This window comes from Diaphorina citri, unplaced genomic scaffold, assembly GCF_000475195.1.
Source record: "Diaphorina citri unplaced genomic scaffold, Diaci psyllid genome assembly version 1.1 scaffold1, whole genome shotgun sequence".
In the NCBI taxonomy this organism is placed as follows: domain Eukaryota; kingdom Metazoa; phylum Arthropoda; class Insecta; order Hemiptera; family Psyllidae; genus Diaphorina; species Diaphorina citri.
Genome location: NW_007377440.1, coordinates 818528 through 835957, shown reverse-complemented (window position 1 = coordinate 835957; position 17430 = coordinate 818528). Strand labels below are relative to the sequence as shown.

Sequence of the window (17430 nt, the reverse complement as noted above, 5' to 3'; positions counted from 1 at the left end):
AGCCTTTTCCTCTTTTTTCTTTTCATCAAGATAAATTTTGACTTTCCTTAGTAATATCCCAGGGATGAATTTGATCTCTTATGAAATAATAAGACCAAAATGAATCCTGTAAATCAATTGTTTTCTTGGCATCAATTTTATTTCTATTATTTGTTGATTTGGATCCAGCACAAACAAAATAGGAAATAGATATCATATCATTTATTTTGGATTCACAAACACCTGAAAACAGAAATTTGACAATAATAGTCAATATGCAGTCTGGCAGGGGGACATTAAACGGAAAGTAGACCAGCCTGAATTCCCCTTGCTAGAAAAAGAGCAAAGGTTGAGTGCAAAAGGGTATCTACTTGTAAAATTTGTAGCCAAAACCAAATGACAGCCCAAAGCAATCACCCTAGTTAAGGCTGATTGAGAGGCTGACGAAAAACACCGACCACTTGTCATCTAAAAACAACATAGGTAGGTAGATTCTCAAACTCTACCATCTTACATGGTACCTACATGAGACATGACCTACACCAATTTTGAAATCCTTGTCCTTACCTTTTGACAAGGCTTGTAGACCCAGGATCACTATCAGTTAATCAGCTTCCTTCTACACTACAAAAATTGTAAAAGATCAAGGAAAAACAACATTTCCAGAGGAAAATTCAAAGGAAAAGCGAAAAATTTTCACAGATTTTCCCGGAACTGCCAGCTTTTGTTACATTTTAAAAATTTGAAATTTCATGTGCGAGAAGATAGTGCCATTTGACTTCTCATGTGTGAGAAGTTAGCGATTGTTGACTCGTGGAGGTAAAGTAGTGGTGGATTTCTTGTATTTTATATGAAAGTGAAGCTAAATGTAGGTCATGGAGGTAGATCCAGAGGCGATAGCATGTTGAATGCACCGTTTCCAATGTATCACTAAAGTTGGTACCACGTGGCGCGTAGAAGTGGTTTACCCAGGATGGGATGACCATCTGCAAATATCAACCGCAATTCTATCAACACCAACATTTTGACACCGGTGTGCTATATAAACATTTTACACTAACAGCTATGTATCTACTTTAATTTCTGCTCTCGGTACTCTATGGGTAATTTGGAGGACCTTTGGCTGAAATATGAATCATCTTTATCATGGTGATAGGAATGGGACTTTGATAACGAGCGAGGGTTCTTCTATTGAATAAATCTTCACAACAAGTAGAATGCCAAGAGGCCAAGACCTATGCTGAACCTTACCGACTATAGCTTACCATTCGGAAGATCCTGAGTTCAATGCTGACCACCGACAGAAAATTTGGTCTCGTATTGCAATTGAAAAAAAAATTCAACAGGTTTCTTTCTGGCCCTCTTCTGTTAACCGGCACTTAAATGATAGTTTTAGTGTCTTTTTCCTCCCATGTGATGAGAGACTTTCAGGATGGGCATACTACGACACAGACCACACGAATCTATTGTAGCAGTTGTTTCATTACCACGAATTAAATTCGGCTAAGAAACATTCAAAGTGCAAACAGGAGAAAATATACAAAGCTTCTTCTCCTAACTAATCTTGAAAAAAGGCGAATCACTTTTTGGATCCATTGTTCAGAAGATACACAAGTTGAGAAAAAAAAAAAAAAAGTTGAGCCTAGGCCTATCTGGAAGTCCTTGAGCCGAACAGCATACATATTTGTATATTAAGCCTATGCCCTCCTCGCATATCACATTTTATTTCCTTAAGACACACACACTGGTCGAGTCATCTCTTGCAAAGCCAACTGAAGCAAAGTTTGACTTCAAATGTGGAATTTTGTCCCCCAAAGAGTTGGAGAAAAACAGGGTGGCCCAAAGAAAGGGTCTTGCTGTACCGTGTTGGATTGAAAACGGAGAATTTGTTTCAATATGGGTATGCATATCCTAAAAAAAAAAAAAAAAAAGGTTTGACAGAGGGAACTGTAACTGCTATGGTCTTATCGTCCCAAAATCGAAGAGAGAAGGAAGACAGGATAGGAGAAAGCCAGCCGTTCCGAGAACGCACATTATCCCATCAGGATAAAATCCGCCCCGGGCGGGAATCGAACCCGCGGCCTAGCGCTTACAAGGCAGACGCACTACCAACTAAGCTAACTAGGCTGGCAAAACACTCGTGTAGATACTTCATTTTGGAAATATCTCTAGACATCTTTAAATATTTAATAGATCCATTATTGAGCATAATTATGTAGGATTTGAAATAATGGAAGAACTTAATATTATCATCCTCGCATCGTGAAATACGTGGGTATCATGCCTTGACTCTTAGGTTTATGGAAGACAATTCTATTGCACCTACATATGTACATATACTATTTTGGCAACCCAAACTTTGCGCAGTCCGTCAATAAATTTTATTGATTGTTGCTCATTAACATTAACCCATCGCATTGGGGAGTCCCACGAAGCTAAGTGCACTCCAAAATTCAAGCAAAAAGCCGAAAAATCTTTGGCCCCGCCGGGAATCGAACCTGGGACTTTTGGCAACAAAGCGATCACGATATAACACATTTGTCTTCGCCTGCTGTTTGGTCTGTACCATGCTTAGCTGCTGCACGTCTAGCTACTAACACAGCATCGTTAGGTACATAGGATACTCGGACTCCGCCGTAGTATGCTTTACGTCGTGGTAACCTGGAATAAGAAATAAATCAAGTTAAAACTACAACTGTCTACAATAAGCCAGTTGCGCTGACTTAGGTAAGATTTCAAAGTCAAAGAGGAGAACCTATATAAATCCTCTTCTTCTTCCCCACTGGATGATGAAGATGAAGAACACGTAGAACATCCTCCCCCTCCCTCATTTCTACCGGGAGAGGGGAAGTGGGAGGAGCTTGTAGAGGTGGAGGGCTGTGATTGGTAGACTCCGCCCCCTCCCCCTCCCCTATCACGATGAGAGTGCTTGTAGGAGGAGCTACCACTGGGGGTGTTACCGCTGTGTTTTTTGCCTGAAAAGAGAGAGAATTTTACTATTTTAGTGTTCACTTCTTTCCAGATTTCTTACTTAATTCAACTTGGGAAGCCTGGAGTCTGGCTTGGAATGTAGCGCTGTACTACCTAACCTATAAGCGCGTTCACTTCTTTCCAGATTTCTTACTTAATTCAACTTGGGAAGCCTGGAGTCTGGCTTGGAATGTAGCGCTGTACTACCTAACCTATATAAGCGCTATAGGTCGCGGGTTTAATTCCCGCTGGGAGCAGCCTTGAACTTACCCTATGTACACGACACATCTTTAGAAGTTCTGTGTCCATAAATAGTCGAAGACCGTCGATCGATTAGGTGAATCTATGTTATCGAGGCAAAGCGGACGCTTTCAGTCAACATCGATCGACAGCCGTCGACCAAGTGTAGACACAGCTTAACGCATTTGAATTTCGAGGTAGGTCACTATTTCGATTCCTGCCCGGGGGGATCCTGAACAGCCTCCCTCCTTCTCTCTTTAATTTTGGGAAGATAAGGATTCCCTTGTTACATTTCCCTCTATCAAAGCTGTACCCTAAATCACCAAAGTATGGAAAAGTATCTTACAAGTGTAATAGCCAATGGAAAAGCAAAATTTTAAATTTGGACGAATCATATCAAAATATGGAATTGTAAATACTTTTCCATACTTTGGTGATTTAGGGCACTGGTCAAAATACAATTTGCTTTTGGCTAGAAAATTTTTACGAGTGGATGCAGGATGCCCTTCGCACTCAGCTTTTGTGTATTTTTTTAGCAAGGGAAATTCAGACTGATATCCTCCCTGTGTGAAGTCCCCCAGCCAGACTTTCTAGTTATCAAAAATAAGGAACAGAAATTTACCATGTCTGCCACGAGATGGCGCCGGTTCCACCTCCTCCTCCTCACTCATCTCTCCCTCTTCAGTCTCCTCTCCCTCATTCTCCTCCACCTGGAACCTCACACTCCTATCCTTCTTTTTCCCATCCTGCCTCTTCCTATGTCCATTCAACTCGGGCATTGAAGAGGACACATCGTCTGAATCAGCCAGGCTGAGTTTCTTCAGGTTAGATTTGAGCAGATTATCAAACGAGTGGTTCTGTTCTTTGTTCAAACTGTTCCTGTGAGTTCCATAAGATTCCGGTAGGTCGCGCTGGTGTTCTAGTCTCTCAGTTCGATATTCATCCGGGAGATCGCGCTCACTATCACGCGTTAGATAATACAGTATGTCTTGTGAGCTCGTCTGACTCTCGAGGGATTTTTCTTCTACGACTTCTAGAGCCCGAGATAAATCGATTTAAAAAATACCGGTAAATCGTGAAGTTTGACGTCACGGCATACGCTCCCGTAGGCGATGACGTCATAATTCATGACTCCCGCTTCGTTTTTTTGTGCGCAAGCGTTTCTGCGCATTTTGACGTGAAATCTGACGTCACAACTCTTTGAACTTTTTCATTAGAACAGCAATTAAAAATTGAATTTTCGACCTTTTAAAGTTACTTTTTCGGAGTTTTGACCTCAGATTTGGATTTTTCACAACTTTTTACGTAGGAATTGACCTTTTATTAATAATATTTTCCCAATTGCAACTCCTCCATTCCCGCTGGGAGCAGCGTTGAACTTGCCCTATGTACACGACACATCTTTAGAAGTTCTAAACTGTGTCCATAAATAGTCGAAGACCGTCGATCGATTAGGTGAATGTATGTTATCGAGGCAAAGCGGACGGTTTCAGTCAACATCGATCGACAGCCGTCAACCAAGTGTAGACACAGCTTAACGCGTTTGAATTTCGAGATAGGTCACTATTGCGATTCCTGCCCGGGGTTATCCTGAACAGCCTCCCTCCTTCTCTCTTTAATTTTGGGACGATAAGGATTCCCTTGTTACATTTCCCTCTATCAAAGCTGGTCAAAATACATTTGCTTTTGGCTAGAAAATTTTTACGAGTGGATGCAGGATGCCCTTCGCACTCAGCTTTTGTTATTTTTTTTAGCAAGGGAAATTCAGACTGATATCCTTCCTGTGTGAAGTCCCCCAGCCAGACTTTCTAGTTATCAAAAATAAGGAACAGAAATTTACCATGTCTGCCACGAGATGGCGCCGGTTCCACCTCCTCCTCCTCACTCATCTCTCCCTCTTCAGTCTCCTCTCCCTCATTCTCCTCCACCTGGAACCTCACACTCCTATCCTTCTTTTTCCCATCCTGCCTCTTCCTATGTCCATTCAACTCGGGCATTGAAGAGGACACATCGTCTGAATCAGCCAGGCTGAGTTTCTTCAAGTTAGATTTGAGCAGATTATCAAAAGAGTGGTTCTGTTCTTTGTTCAAACTGTTCCTGTGAGTTCCGTAGGATTCTGGTAGATCGCGCTCGTGTCGCCTGTCTAGATCTCTCTCAGTTCGATATTCATCCGCTAGGTCGTCAACTCGGGCATTGAAGAGGACACATCGTCTGAATCAGCCAGGCTGAGTTTCTTCAGGTTAGATTTGAGCAGATTATCAAACGAGTGGTTCTGTTCTTTGTTCAAACTGTTCCTGTGAGTTCCATAAGATTCCGGTAGGTCGCGCTGGTGTTCTAGTCTCTCAGTTCGATATTCATCCGGGAGATCGCGCTCACTATCACGCGTTAGATAATACAGTATGTCTTGTGAGCTCGTCTGACATTCCTAAAAATGTCAGGCAATTTAAGAAATTATTTTATACTTTCCCTGGGCATTTTATAGAATGCCAAACAACGTTTTTAGGTAAAGTATATAATGACTTGAAACGCGCCATTACAAATAAAGCAGCTGCCAGTCTGTGACTGGTTCCTGATCACAGCAAAACCATCATTCAATTTGAAATTATAGAAATTTATAATATGGATAAAATAGGATAACCTTGTTCATCCAACTCGAATAGGACTGAAAAAAGTCCGTTCACCCCAGCAGTATAACCAAAGCAAAGGTCCACTATATCCATCTAACTAAACCAAGGTCTACGGGTCCCATATTTTAGGACTTTAGACATTTTTAGAAGTACCTATTTTAGGAGATAATAAGTCTCCTTATTTTCGGAAAAATCTAAACAAGGTCTCATATTTATTATATGGGTCCTCATTTTAGGACACTTACCCTACTTGTACTCTTACCTCATCGCAAGCGCTGCACCTTGGCTTGAGCGTTTCTGCATGATGCCGTCCACAATATAGTTTATCTCCCCTATAGAAGTAGATAAGGTCTACCAGTAGTTCATTGCATACGCTGCAAGTAAAGCAACCTGGGTGCCAACAGGAGTTGGGTCCGGCCCTGGACGCAAACACTGACATGTCGGATGTTTGAAGTTCATCCTCACACTGGGGAGAAAACAGGGGCGGACACATTAAATTAGAATACAGGGGCGGACACATTGAATAAGAATATATTACATATTATGAAGCAGCCTGGATGCCAACAAGAGTTGGGTCCGGCCCTGGACGCAAACACTGACATGTCGGATGTTTGAAGTTCATCCTCACACTGGACACTGGGGAGAAAACAGGGGCGGACACATTGAATTAGAATACAGGGGCGGATTGAATAATTAGAAAGAAAGAAGAAAAAAAACATTAACTCTCCTCCTCTCACGCTTTGCTTTCTTCTCTTTCCAAGAATCAGTGAATTTCTTGTTACAACTTGTTTCTGTATAGCTGCGTTTACCACACTTCAAACCGATGCCGATGGACAATAATACCTATGTATGTAGGTACCTACCTACCAAAATATTCAAAATATCTCCATTAGGTACTCAATAAGGTACATTTACACTTTTTTTTGGTTCCCTCAAAATAAGCTTACGGTTCCCTTAAAATGGGCTCACGGTTCCCTTGGGAACCGCGGTTCCCGGTTTGGCCACCCCTGATTTATATGATTCAATAATAAAAACTGTGAACATAAATAAAATCCCTTTTGAGTTATGAGTGTTAGACTCTCTCCCACTTTTTTTCTCTATCTATTCCTTTTCCCTTCTCTAATTCTCTCTCTCTCTCTCTCTTTCTTTCTTTCGTTCTCTCTCTCTCTCTCTCATTGTCTCGTATAAATCGTATAGTATTTGTAGTATTCGTTGTGATAGGTAATAATGTTTTTGATAAATGTGTTAACATGAGGGGAAGAGAAACAACTATAAAGTAGGTATTAAATTTATGAAAAGGGAGAGAGAGAGGGAGAAATGGAGGAAACTGAGGGAAAGAGAGAGAGAGAGAGAGGGAGGGAGAGAGAGAGAGAGAGAGGGAGAGAGAGAGAGAGAGAGGAAAATATATTAAAAACATCTGCTGACACTGTCGTAAATTTGAACTTTTTAACATCTCTGTCTCCCCCACCTAAAAGCCCCTCGTAGATAGGTAAACGCTTTGCTCACTCACTTGGTCTAGCTGGGAGGATACCATCTTACCAGTCTGAAATTTCCATAAACTTAGTGTAGCCAAAACCAAATGTCAACCCAAAGCAATTACCCTAGCTAGACGAAAAATGCCAACCCCGGAACAAGAGACCAAATGTCAACCCAAAGCAATTACCCTAGCTAGGGCCTGACGAAAAACGCCAACCCCGTCTGAACATGGGAAAAGGCTAGGAAGAAGAATGAAGAAAAGTGAGCTTATAGTGTAGGAGTGGTCACTAATCTTACCCACGCCGCAGGCGAAATTTTTGGTCTACAATCTTCAGACCTAAAGCGTATACTCACGTTTTGGTCTACAATCTTCAGAACTAAAGCGTATACTCACGTTTTGGTCTACAATCTTCAGAACTAAAGCGTAGGTATACTCACGTTTTGGTCTACAATCTTCAGAACTAAAGCGTATACTCACGTTTTGGTCTACAATCTTCAGAACTAAAGCGTATACTCACGTTTTGGTCTACAATCTTCAGAACTAAAGTGTATACTCACGTTTTGGTCTACAATCTTCAGAACTAAAGCGTATACTCACGTTTTCGCAGAACATCGGCGCCACCAGCTGCTTGACGAAGCCCCGCCCCAGTGCCTCTCGTTTCCTCTGAGCCGAGAACAGCCGAAGTTCCTTTCGTTCGTCTTCGGAGAGGGCGTGGCAGTAGCGTACTTCGTTATCATGAGGGGGAAGCTGATGCAGGAGTTGTCGTATGCGATATTGTTCACCGGGGGAGTTTACGTAGGGGACTTTGTCCTCGGGTAGAGAGGAGAAGTAGAGGTGAACCTGGGAACATAGGGGGAGAAGATAAGTTTTCAAGTTATACAAGAGGAATACTTATCCCGAAAACTACATTTGATAAAGATAACTGTAACAACGGAGGTCTTATTGTCCCGAAATCGAAGAGAGGGAGGACAGGATGGGAGAAGCCGTTCCTAGAACGAATATTGGCTATCAGCGACCTAGCGCAAAATGCATTTGCTACAGCAGCAAATAAGCACGTTTCTAGAACACCCTGTATTTGCTAGGGTTTTATCTACGTTTCTATTTTGCAAGGTCTTTCATCTACTATCTATAATTCTATGATCATATTGGTTTAATATCTTCTCACCCACACGTCAGATGGGGGTCGTAAAACAAATAGGTAAGTGTATGGAGGTCTTGAAGATATTAATAGATAATTCTCTATCTCTAGTCGACATGTATAAGATTGATATTAAAGGCAGGGGAGGTTTATAAGGAATGTATTGGGGGGCACAGACCCTCGGAAGTTGGCTCTTTTTCATTTATGGTACCCATGATTTGACACTCCATTGCCCCTTGAGGACATTGTTCTCTATTTAGAAAGGGGAAAAGGATGAAGCCTATATTTAAGGGACAGGGGAAAAGGATGAAGCCTATATTTAAGGGACACCTAGTGCAGTGGTTCCCTAACTTGTGCCACGCCCCTTTAATTCTTTCATCTACTATCTATAATTCTATGATCATATTGGTTTAATATCTTCTCACCCACACGTCAGATGGGGGTCGTAAAACAAATAGGCAATAGGTAAGTGTATGGAGGTCTTGATATTAATAGATAATTCTCTATCTCTAGTCGACATGTATAAGATTGATATTAAAGGCAGGGGAGGTTTATTAGGAATGGATTAGGGGGCACAGCCCCTCGGAAGTTGGCTCTTTTTCATGTATGGTAACCATGATTTGACACTCCATTGCCTTTTGAGGACATTGTTCTCTATTTAAAAAGGGGAAAAGGATGAAGCCTATATTTAAGGGACAGGGGAAAAGGATGAAGCCTATATTCAAGGGACAGGGGAAAAGGATGAAGCCTATATTTAAGGGACAGGGGAAAAGGATGAAGCCTATATTTAAGGGCCACCTAGTGCAGTGGTTCCCTAAATTGTGCCACGCCCCTTTTATTGAAATTAAAGTTACTCCTCCCCCAAAGGCGTCTGTTTAGCATCCTGTAATTTTGCAAATCGTCCCTTACAAATTTTGCAAAGTAGGTATGCAATTTATTGCGGTACTAGCATTTCAACTTTCAACTCTTAAAAAATAGGGGAGTACTTCTTCGGATCAGCCCTGAGTTTAATGTACTTGATGAAATGGTTAGGTCATAATTCATGTTGGATAAACATGACCATGTCATTATAGTGCTATGATTTTGTACTCGACTATGTGGTACATACAGAGTGGATGATGAAGACATGTCATTTGTGACATCAGCGACACCCAGTATAATCTCTGGTTTCTTATATTCGGTTGACAATCCTAAAAAAAAAGCTTTCATTGCTGCATCTTTGGTTTAATAGTACGAGTACCTATGTAAGGGTGCTATCAAGTGTCAAACTTGATGGTGGTGGAAAAAATTAAAATAAAATGCTTGAAATTAAAGCTGCCTGCTTGATGATCTGATGCCAAAGCAGATTGATTGTATTGGACTTTTTTTCTGACTCGGCTCTCGGGCTTGATCTGTGAATCTCGAAAAAAAAGTAGAGACCATTTCTGTTGTACTGATTGACCAGAGTGTAGATTACTGCTGACTCTGGTTTACAGTGATGATGGTGAGAGTAGCATCACGTGGTATTATGAAGTGACAATGAAGATGATATGTAGTAGGTATGATACATAATTATCTTCATCTTATAGTATGGTTACGATTCTGAGCAGGGGTTCTCAGAAAGTTCTAAACAGAAATCCTCCTTTGGGTATCTGGGGAGCACTTAGATTAGAATGTGATGGAATTGTAACATGCGATTTACGGTTCTTGTAAGTTGGGAACACCTCTTCCATTCTATCTTTGAGTACCATTGAGCATCTCTTGGAGGGTTTCAGCATTTTTTTTTTTTTTTTTTTTTTTTTTTTTTTTTTTTTTTTAGAAAAATGTATTTCGAATTTTCGAACCATTTTTAGGGGGCCAATAAGCTCAATGTATTGTGTTCAAGAACCGTCTCTGATTTTTTAGTTCGCTCTATTATCAATGGAAATATCTTTGATATTGAACAATTGAACCAGTTCCAAAGTCAATTTGTTCCAAAATTTTCGCTCATGAGTGTAGTGATTATTTTCAAAGTTTTTTTTTTTCCAAGACTTGAATACTGAACATGTCTAATAATTGTGGTGTATTAATTAATTGTTAATTAAAATCATTACTTCACATCATTGCAGAACTTTGAAAAAATTAAGAAAAACAAACATATTTTTGAAATAAAGAAGAGTATAAGGAAATAAAGAATGGAAGATTTTATTATTTCCGGAATGAAATATAGAGAGAGGAGTGAGAAATTGGGAGGGAGAAAGAGAGAGAAATGCCTATGATATACAGTGTGTACCATATGTAATCCCGAAACCACCGTATTATTTTTCAAGAGTTTTGATAGAGGGAAAACAATCAACGAAGGTCTTATCGTCCCGAAATCGAAGAGAGAAGGAGGGCAGGATAGGAGAAAACCAGCCGTTCCGAGAACGAACCTTATCTGTTTAGGTTAAAGTGTGCAAATTTTGCAATCCATTCCTTGGATTCGAGTGAAGGATTTTCGGACGTGGGGGAAAAATCCAGTGGAGTCACAGAATGAACTTGGGAGGAACTTGTGAGTAATAGTGTATACTTGTATTAGGTACCTACTTGTGAACCATACTATATAGGTAACAGCGGGAATTTATTTGTGGGGGAAACAAATAACAAAATCAAGAACATTTTGTTCATGAGGAGAGGGAGAGGAGAGGGTGGGGAGGGGTGGAAAGGGAGAGAGGGATAGGAACTAAGAAATCAAATTGTGAGGAAGGGGGAGGGTAATAGAAGGAGGTAAGAACTGAAGTTGTTGCAATAAATTGTGTTTCATGTTTCAACAACCATGTTGTACTTTATGTGATTTAACATTTCCAGTTTTCACCATCCCCTCCCAGGGCCGGGAAATCAGCCGAATTTGCGACGATACTTCCGGTGTCCAATGTCCCAGCTCCCAGTCTAATCTCAGCTCCCATGGCGTAGTGGTCACTGCGCTCGCCTTGCACGCGCGGGAGACCCCGGTTCGATTCCCGGTGGGGTCAAGAAATTTGTATCATGCAAATTATTGATTCCGTGACTGGCTGTTGCAGGGCTCACTCAGCCTCGTGAGGAAAATGAGTAGCTATGACATATAAAATGCGCATAGCGACCGGTGCCAGAGCATGGTAGGTAAACATTGGATTTTAGGATTATTTAGATATTGGGAAAATCGTACAATGCTGCAGTGAGCACCAAAGTTGTGACATAATAACACAAAGAAACTGCATTTTTTTTTATATCTCAGATCACCGGAGCTAAGCTACGTTGTGTGTAGTTACTGTCTGGACGGGTGACCGTCAAGGTCAAGAACATCCTGCTATTTTGAATGGAGACCATTTCTATTGTACAATAGATAAGTACTAAGTACCTAGTCCAACACCGCGCCGTGTATTAGGTACCCATTCTAATGGTAAAGCTAATTTCGTGACAGCTTGAGTATCAGAAGTACCATAGTACCAACACGTAAAGAGTTCGTGTTATCAGAAAATTCACAGGTATCACGTACAACGTACATAATAATAATATGTAACCACCATGTTAGAGTTAGAGATAGATAACATGGTGGTTCATCTTCACACAGTCACACTTGACACTTCATAATTCACTTCACTAAAAAAAAAGTGATATTAGAAAGACAGTGAAGTGATGAAAAAAAAAAAAGAAAATCACTTCACTATTTCCGTAGTATCAAGTATGAACTATGAAACCAGGTGGTTTCAGTGCAATTCAGTGAAGTACCAACACGTAAAGAGTTCGTGTTATCAGAAGATTCACAGGTATCACGTACATAATAATAATATGTAGCCACCATGTTAGAGATAGATAACATGGTGGTTCATCTTCACACAGTCACACTTGACACTTCATAATTCACTTCACTAAAAAAAGTGATATTAGAAAGACAGTGAAGTGATGAAAAAAAAAAAAAATCACTTCACTATTTCCGTAGTATCAAGTAATTCAAGTATGAAACCAGGTGGTTTCAGTGCAATTCAGTGAACTACCTATGTAGTTACTAGAGAATTCACAGAAAAAGAATCCCTACGATTGTCTCAAGAGCCCCCGATCCAGCTCAAAATTTATCAAGAAAAATTTATTTATGTGTTAAAGGTGCTACATGGTCTGGTACTCTAGTTATTTGTTAGAACCACTTCTCCAGTGACTCTTTATCTCTATTCTCTCGGTGGTGTAGTGGTCAAGGCGCTCGCCTGGTAAACAGGAGGGCGTGGGTTCAATCCCAGCCGAGGTATGGAATTTTATCCTCAATATAATTTGAGAATTTGACCACAATAATAGTAGTATCCTACTGCCGGAGTAAAGGGACTTTACAGTCCTATGCGAGCAGTATAAATAAGCACTATTATTATTATTATTATTAAAGGTTTCTGCCACATGTTATCAAGATCAGACAAATCATTCAAGTTCAAGACCCGAGAGAGTCGAGACTTCGAGAGGTATGGATTTTTTAGATATTGGGAAAATCGTACAATGCTGCAGTGAGCACCAAAGTTGTGACATAATAACACAAAGAAACTGCATTTTTTTTTTATCTCAGATCATCGGAGTTAAGCTACGTTGCGTGTAGTTACTGTCTGGACGGGTGACCGTCAAGGTCGAGAACATCCTGCTATTTTGGGGTATAGTCAGTCTCGTGAGGATGGGTGTGTGGTGTGTGTGTTTTCTCGATGGTAGTATATAAAGCCTGGTATGATCCTTTTCCCGTGTTCAGCCGGGGTCGGCGTTTTTCGTCAGCCTCTCAATCAGCCCTAACTAGGGTGATTGATTGCTTTGGGTTGACATTGGGTTTTGGCTACAAATTTTACGAGTGGATGCCCTTCACACTCAGCCCTTGCTATTTCTTTAGTAAGGGAAATTCCTATTATAGGATAAGGAAAGTAAGAAAAAATCAAGCCTACAAGCCTAGTAGTCTGGTCGGTGCGGCGGTAACCACTAGGAGATCAGGAACTAGAAAGTCCTGGGTTCAAGGTCAGAGCTTTGAAAAGCTAAGGTGGCGGAATTATCGAGCAGGTATGAGCATTTGGGCATTATTTAAAAGTATTTGATTAGTGATGAAAACCCAAACACCAGTGCCCTAAATCACCAAAGTATGGAAAATTATCTTACAAGTGTAATAGCCAATGGAAAAGCAGAATTTTGAATTTGGACGAATCATATCAAAATATGGACTTGTAAATACTTTTCCGTACTTTGATGGTGATTTAGGGCACAGCTCGCTCTAGCGGAAAGTAAATGTCGAGTTAGGACGTTTTTGGGGTAGTTATAGGACGGTCAACCTACCGTACTGTCCTTGTCCTTGAAAAGCTGTATTTTTGTAAGCATACCTACATAAGTCGGAAATACAGGGCCCTGTAGCCAGGAGGTATGAGAAGTCGTGGACAAAAAGTAATTAATTTCTACAGGTATCCCACTATACCTATGTCTTTAATGCCTTCACCTATGTATATCTATGTATGTATTATCTATTTATCTATGTACTGTCTTCAGGTAGGAATATAATCTTATAAACCGCTTCCGTATGAGAAGGCGTAAGGTAATGGATGAACTACCTCCTTAACAGATAGTGTAGCTGTAGTCAATTATAATGAAAAGAATTAACGGAAAACTTGAAGCTTCCAGTGGCAAATTGTAAGTTCATACAAGTTTAGAAATATCAGTTGTTAGTAGCGGAAATATCGGTTGTTTCCATTACCTAATCGTATGAGAAATATTTCATATAGGGAAAACTGTAAACGAAGGTTTTCTTGTCCCGAAAGCGAAGAGAGGAGGACAGCATAGGAGAACGCATGTAGCCAAAAGCCAAATGTCAACCCAAAGCAATTACCCTAGCTAGGGACTGACGAAAGACGCCAACCCCGTCTGAACATGGGAAAAGGGTAGGAAGAAGAATGAAGAAAAGTGAGCTTATAGCGTAGGGGTGGCCACCTGGCCACTAATCTTACCCACGCCGCAGGCGAAATTTTTGGTCTACAATCTTCAGAACTAAAGCGTATACTCACGTTTTGGTCTACAATCTTCAGAACTAAAGCGTATACTCACGTTTTCGCAGAACATGGCAACCTAGCGCTTACAAGGCAGACGAGCTAATTTCTAAGCTAACTAGGCATAATATTATAGACCTTAATGGGTTGCATTCTAAAACAGAAGTCTCAGGAAAAAAAGGTTATAGCAAGCATTAAGGTAGCAGTGAATATCACATGACTTTCTATTTCACATAAAAACAAACAACTTTTACTTTCAATTAAATTGGTTTCTTTTGATTTGCATGATCTATTAGCATTTACGTATTATTTACATGAGTAAAATCTATTACAAGTTAAAAGTTATATACCTACACAGAAAATAATGTGTTACAGTACACAAATTAACTTTTGGATTATTCTTTAAATATGCAGGGTGTATTGAAGTTGTAAATTCCTATGAGTCATAAACCAGGATGTGAATGTGAATCTGTTAACAGTTTGTTAGTATCACCCTGTAGGTATACAACACAGCTTTACATTCAAGTTTAAAATGTTGCTCTCAACTACTCGTATTACTTCATTCATTTTGATCTGCCTTTATATTAATCCACGCTTAGGGATTAAATGCGGCTGAATTACATTGAAATTCTGAAATCATATGCGAGATTGAAATTCGCATTTAGTTTCATTCTGTAATGCAGAATGCACATTTAGTTTCATTTTATAAAACCGAGTCGATTAATTGGACTTAAAATAATCTATTACTTCTGTGACTACACTTGAGTGCGAAAAATTTGAGACATTGTATGATATTCAATTACTTCGTATTCATAATAATGAATAGTGGATGTGCCAAAATTACCAATTTCATTAAATGAAAGAGAAGTAGGTAACTATGTACCCGTATTACAAGACTTTTTTTTTTTTAGAGATTTGATAGAGGCAAATGTAACTGACGAGGAAAAATCGTCCCGAAATCGAAGAGAGGAGGACAAGGACAGGATAGGAGAAAACCAGCCGTTCCGGAAAAGAACCACATCTGTTTAGCATAAAGTTCGCCCCGCCGGGCGGGAAAGAGCGACCTAGCGCTGACAAGGCAGACGCGCTAGCGCGCTACCCTCCAAGCGGACTAGCTTAAACCCACCCTCCCTCCCCTCCCCTCTCTCTCCCTGTTATTTCCATCAATACCTAATTTAAATTTGTGAATACATGAAAAAATGTATTACATTGTAAGTAGGTAGTCATGTTGGAATTTTGAAAACAAGAAGAGATTTTTACGAAGAGTGAGTACAGACATATCAGGGATTTTTTTTCCGACAGATTTTTTTTCCGCTCCCGGGCTCAGGCGACTCGGTGCTATGATCAGAGAGCGCGCGGCCGCGCGGGGCATCGCGTCTTCTTCGAGTCATCGCGTACATGGAAAAAAAAATCATTCAACTTTGGCAAGTAAATTTAGAAATAAAGGGACTAAGGGACGGTAACTTTATAGTTTGATAAGTAAAAGTTCTTACCTTCTTAGAGAAAATGGAAGTAAGTGATGTGCTGTGATAGACACCGAAGCGAATACAATAGTCCGTCCCTTATACCTTTTTATTACTATTGTAATAATAAAGGAAGGACGGACTAAAAAGGGAAATAGGAGTAAAAAAGAGGGAAAAGTGGGTAAAGATGAATTCGGGAAATCCTCCTCATGAAATATTTAGCATGTGAGGAATTCCATGTAATTCACCTCCCCTATCCACTATCTACCCATTACCCCCTACACCATCCTTTAGCAGCATAGTCTATAGCCTATGGTTTGGTAAATAACTCTTCTACAATGCTGTGGAATGAGGAGACAGATGGAGAGAGAGAGAGAGGAAGGGATAGAAAGAGAGAGAAAAAAACGGAGATATGGGAGGGAAAGATTGAGAAATAGAGAAGGAAGAAGAAGAGAGGGAAGTTTGGAAGTAGAGACGGAGACAAAGAGAGAGAGAGAGAGAGAGAGAGAGAGAGAAACGGTCAAACTTTTTACGACCGACGGACGGTCACCTATTCAAGCACCAACCATGGTTAATCTTCCTTAAAACACTGGTGGCATATCGAGAACTTCTGTATTGAACAAGCTATGTGGATACCTGATTGCCTGACGATGGTTAAAAAAGGAGAAAGTGGTGGGAAGGAATCAAATGGGTGGGTGGTAGGGTAGGAGAAAGGGTGGGGGGTGGGGTCATTCAAAATACAACAGGGATTAAGAGGAGAGGGGTACAATGTTCCCACAGGACTCTTAAATAACGTTCTGACATGATTCACTCATTTACTTTGCTACAAATTTAGTTTTTTTCTCGATTATCTTTCTCTCTCTCTCTCTCTCTCTCTCTCTCTCTCTCTCTCTCTTTCTCTCTCTCTCTCCTTTTCTTTCTCTTTGCTCTCTCCCTTTTCTCTCTTCCATCTAAAAATTTAGTTTTCGTTTTCTCCTAGGAGGGATATATCTCATGCTTTCTTCTTCTTCTTCTTCTTCTTTTTCTTCACCTCCTTCTCCTTCTGAATTTTTGTCGATGGTGGGATTCGAACCCGGGACCTTCTGCATGGCAAGCAAGCGCGTTACCACTGGACCAACCGTGCCCCCGTGTTTAGGATGAAGTTCGACCCGGGGCCCAGGGGGCAATCGAAAGATCCGAAGACCGCCGCGCCTAATCACTATTAGGTAGGTACTACTGATTTTAGTAGGTGGCTATCTACCTCTGTTCTTATTTCTGAACAGAAAAAAAAGACACCATAAAAAAATTGAAGTAATTTCTCAAATACCTACTCCTAATATGCATTTCAACATGAAGGCTGAATTTTCTTCTTTTTCCCTCAGCATATGCCTATCCTTACATCTTACACCCCCTCACAATGCGATTGCATAATAAAATAAAAGTAAATTAAATAAACAGAGAAACTTTCTTTTTCTGTATTTATATTTTAAATCAAACTCTCAAAAAAAGGAACCTTTTTAAAGCTTTCTTTTCTTCGTTTTATGTAGATGCTCTTTTTTTTTTTTTTTTTTGAAATGATACATCAAGGAAC

At 40.3% G+C, this 17430-nt stretch overlaps 2 protein-coding genes and 1 long non-coding RNA gene across 3 annotated transcripts in view; all 3 read right to left on the bottom strand.

Annotated features, from left to right (window-relative positions):
* Positions 1-140: 140 nt before the first annotated feature.
* LOC113466585 lies at positions 141-633 on the bottom strand. Its single transcript, XR_003390950.1, has 2 exons — positions 547-633; positions 141-222 (listed from the first exon to the last, which is right to left on the bottom strand). It is a non-coding gene; the product is annotated as an uncharacterized LOC113466585 (long non-coding RNA).
* Positions 634-2090: 1457 nt separating this feature from the next.
* Positions 2091-5078, bottom strand: LOC113469447 (protein prickle-like). Its single transcript, XM_026827356.1, has 4 exons — positions 5030-5078; positions 3812-4222; positions 2735-2954; positions 2091-2640 (listed from the first exon to the last, which is right to left on the bottom strand). The coding sequence occupies exons 1-4, from the start codon at positions 5076-5078 to the stop codon at positions 2502-2504; spliced, it is 819 nt and encodes a 272-aa protein (XP_026683157.1). The 3' UTR covers positions 2091-2501.
* A 644-nt stretch (positions 5079-5722) lies between these two features.
* Positions 5723-17430, bottom strand: part of LOC113469115 (protein prickle-like) — a 23941-nt gene continuing 12233 nt past the window's right edge. The window contains exons 4-6 of the mRNA XM_026826755.1: positions 7891-8133; positions 6079-6282; positions 5723-5758 (exon numbers count right to left, since the gene is read on the bottom strand). Coding sequence (XP_026682556.1) covers positions 5723-5758; positions 6079-6282; positions 7891-8133 — 483 coding nt within the window. The remainder of the gene's footprint in view (positions 5759-6078; positions 6283-7890; positions 8134-17430) is intronic.

Bases quoted from the DNA above. Each gene is read 5' to 3' on its own strand.
- LOC113469447 (XM_026827356.1), bottom strand. From the start codon at position 5,078: ATGAGTGAGGAGGAGGAGGTGGAACCGGCGCCATCTCGTGGCAGACAT. The intron at 4,223-5,029 runs GTAAATTTCTGT...CTCGGGCTCTAG, and splicing joins GCCATCTCGTGGCAGACATG to AAGTCGTAGAAGAAAAATCC. The intron at 2,955-3,811 runs GTAAATTTCTGT...CTCTCTTTTCAG, and splicing joins GCCATCTCGTGGCAGACATG to GCAAAAAACACAGCGGTAAC.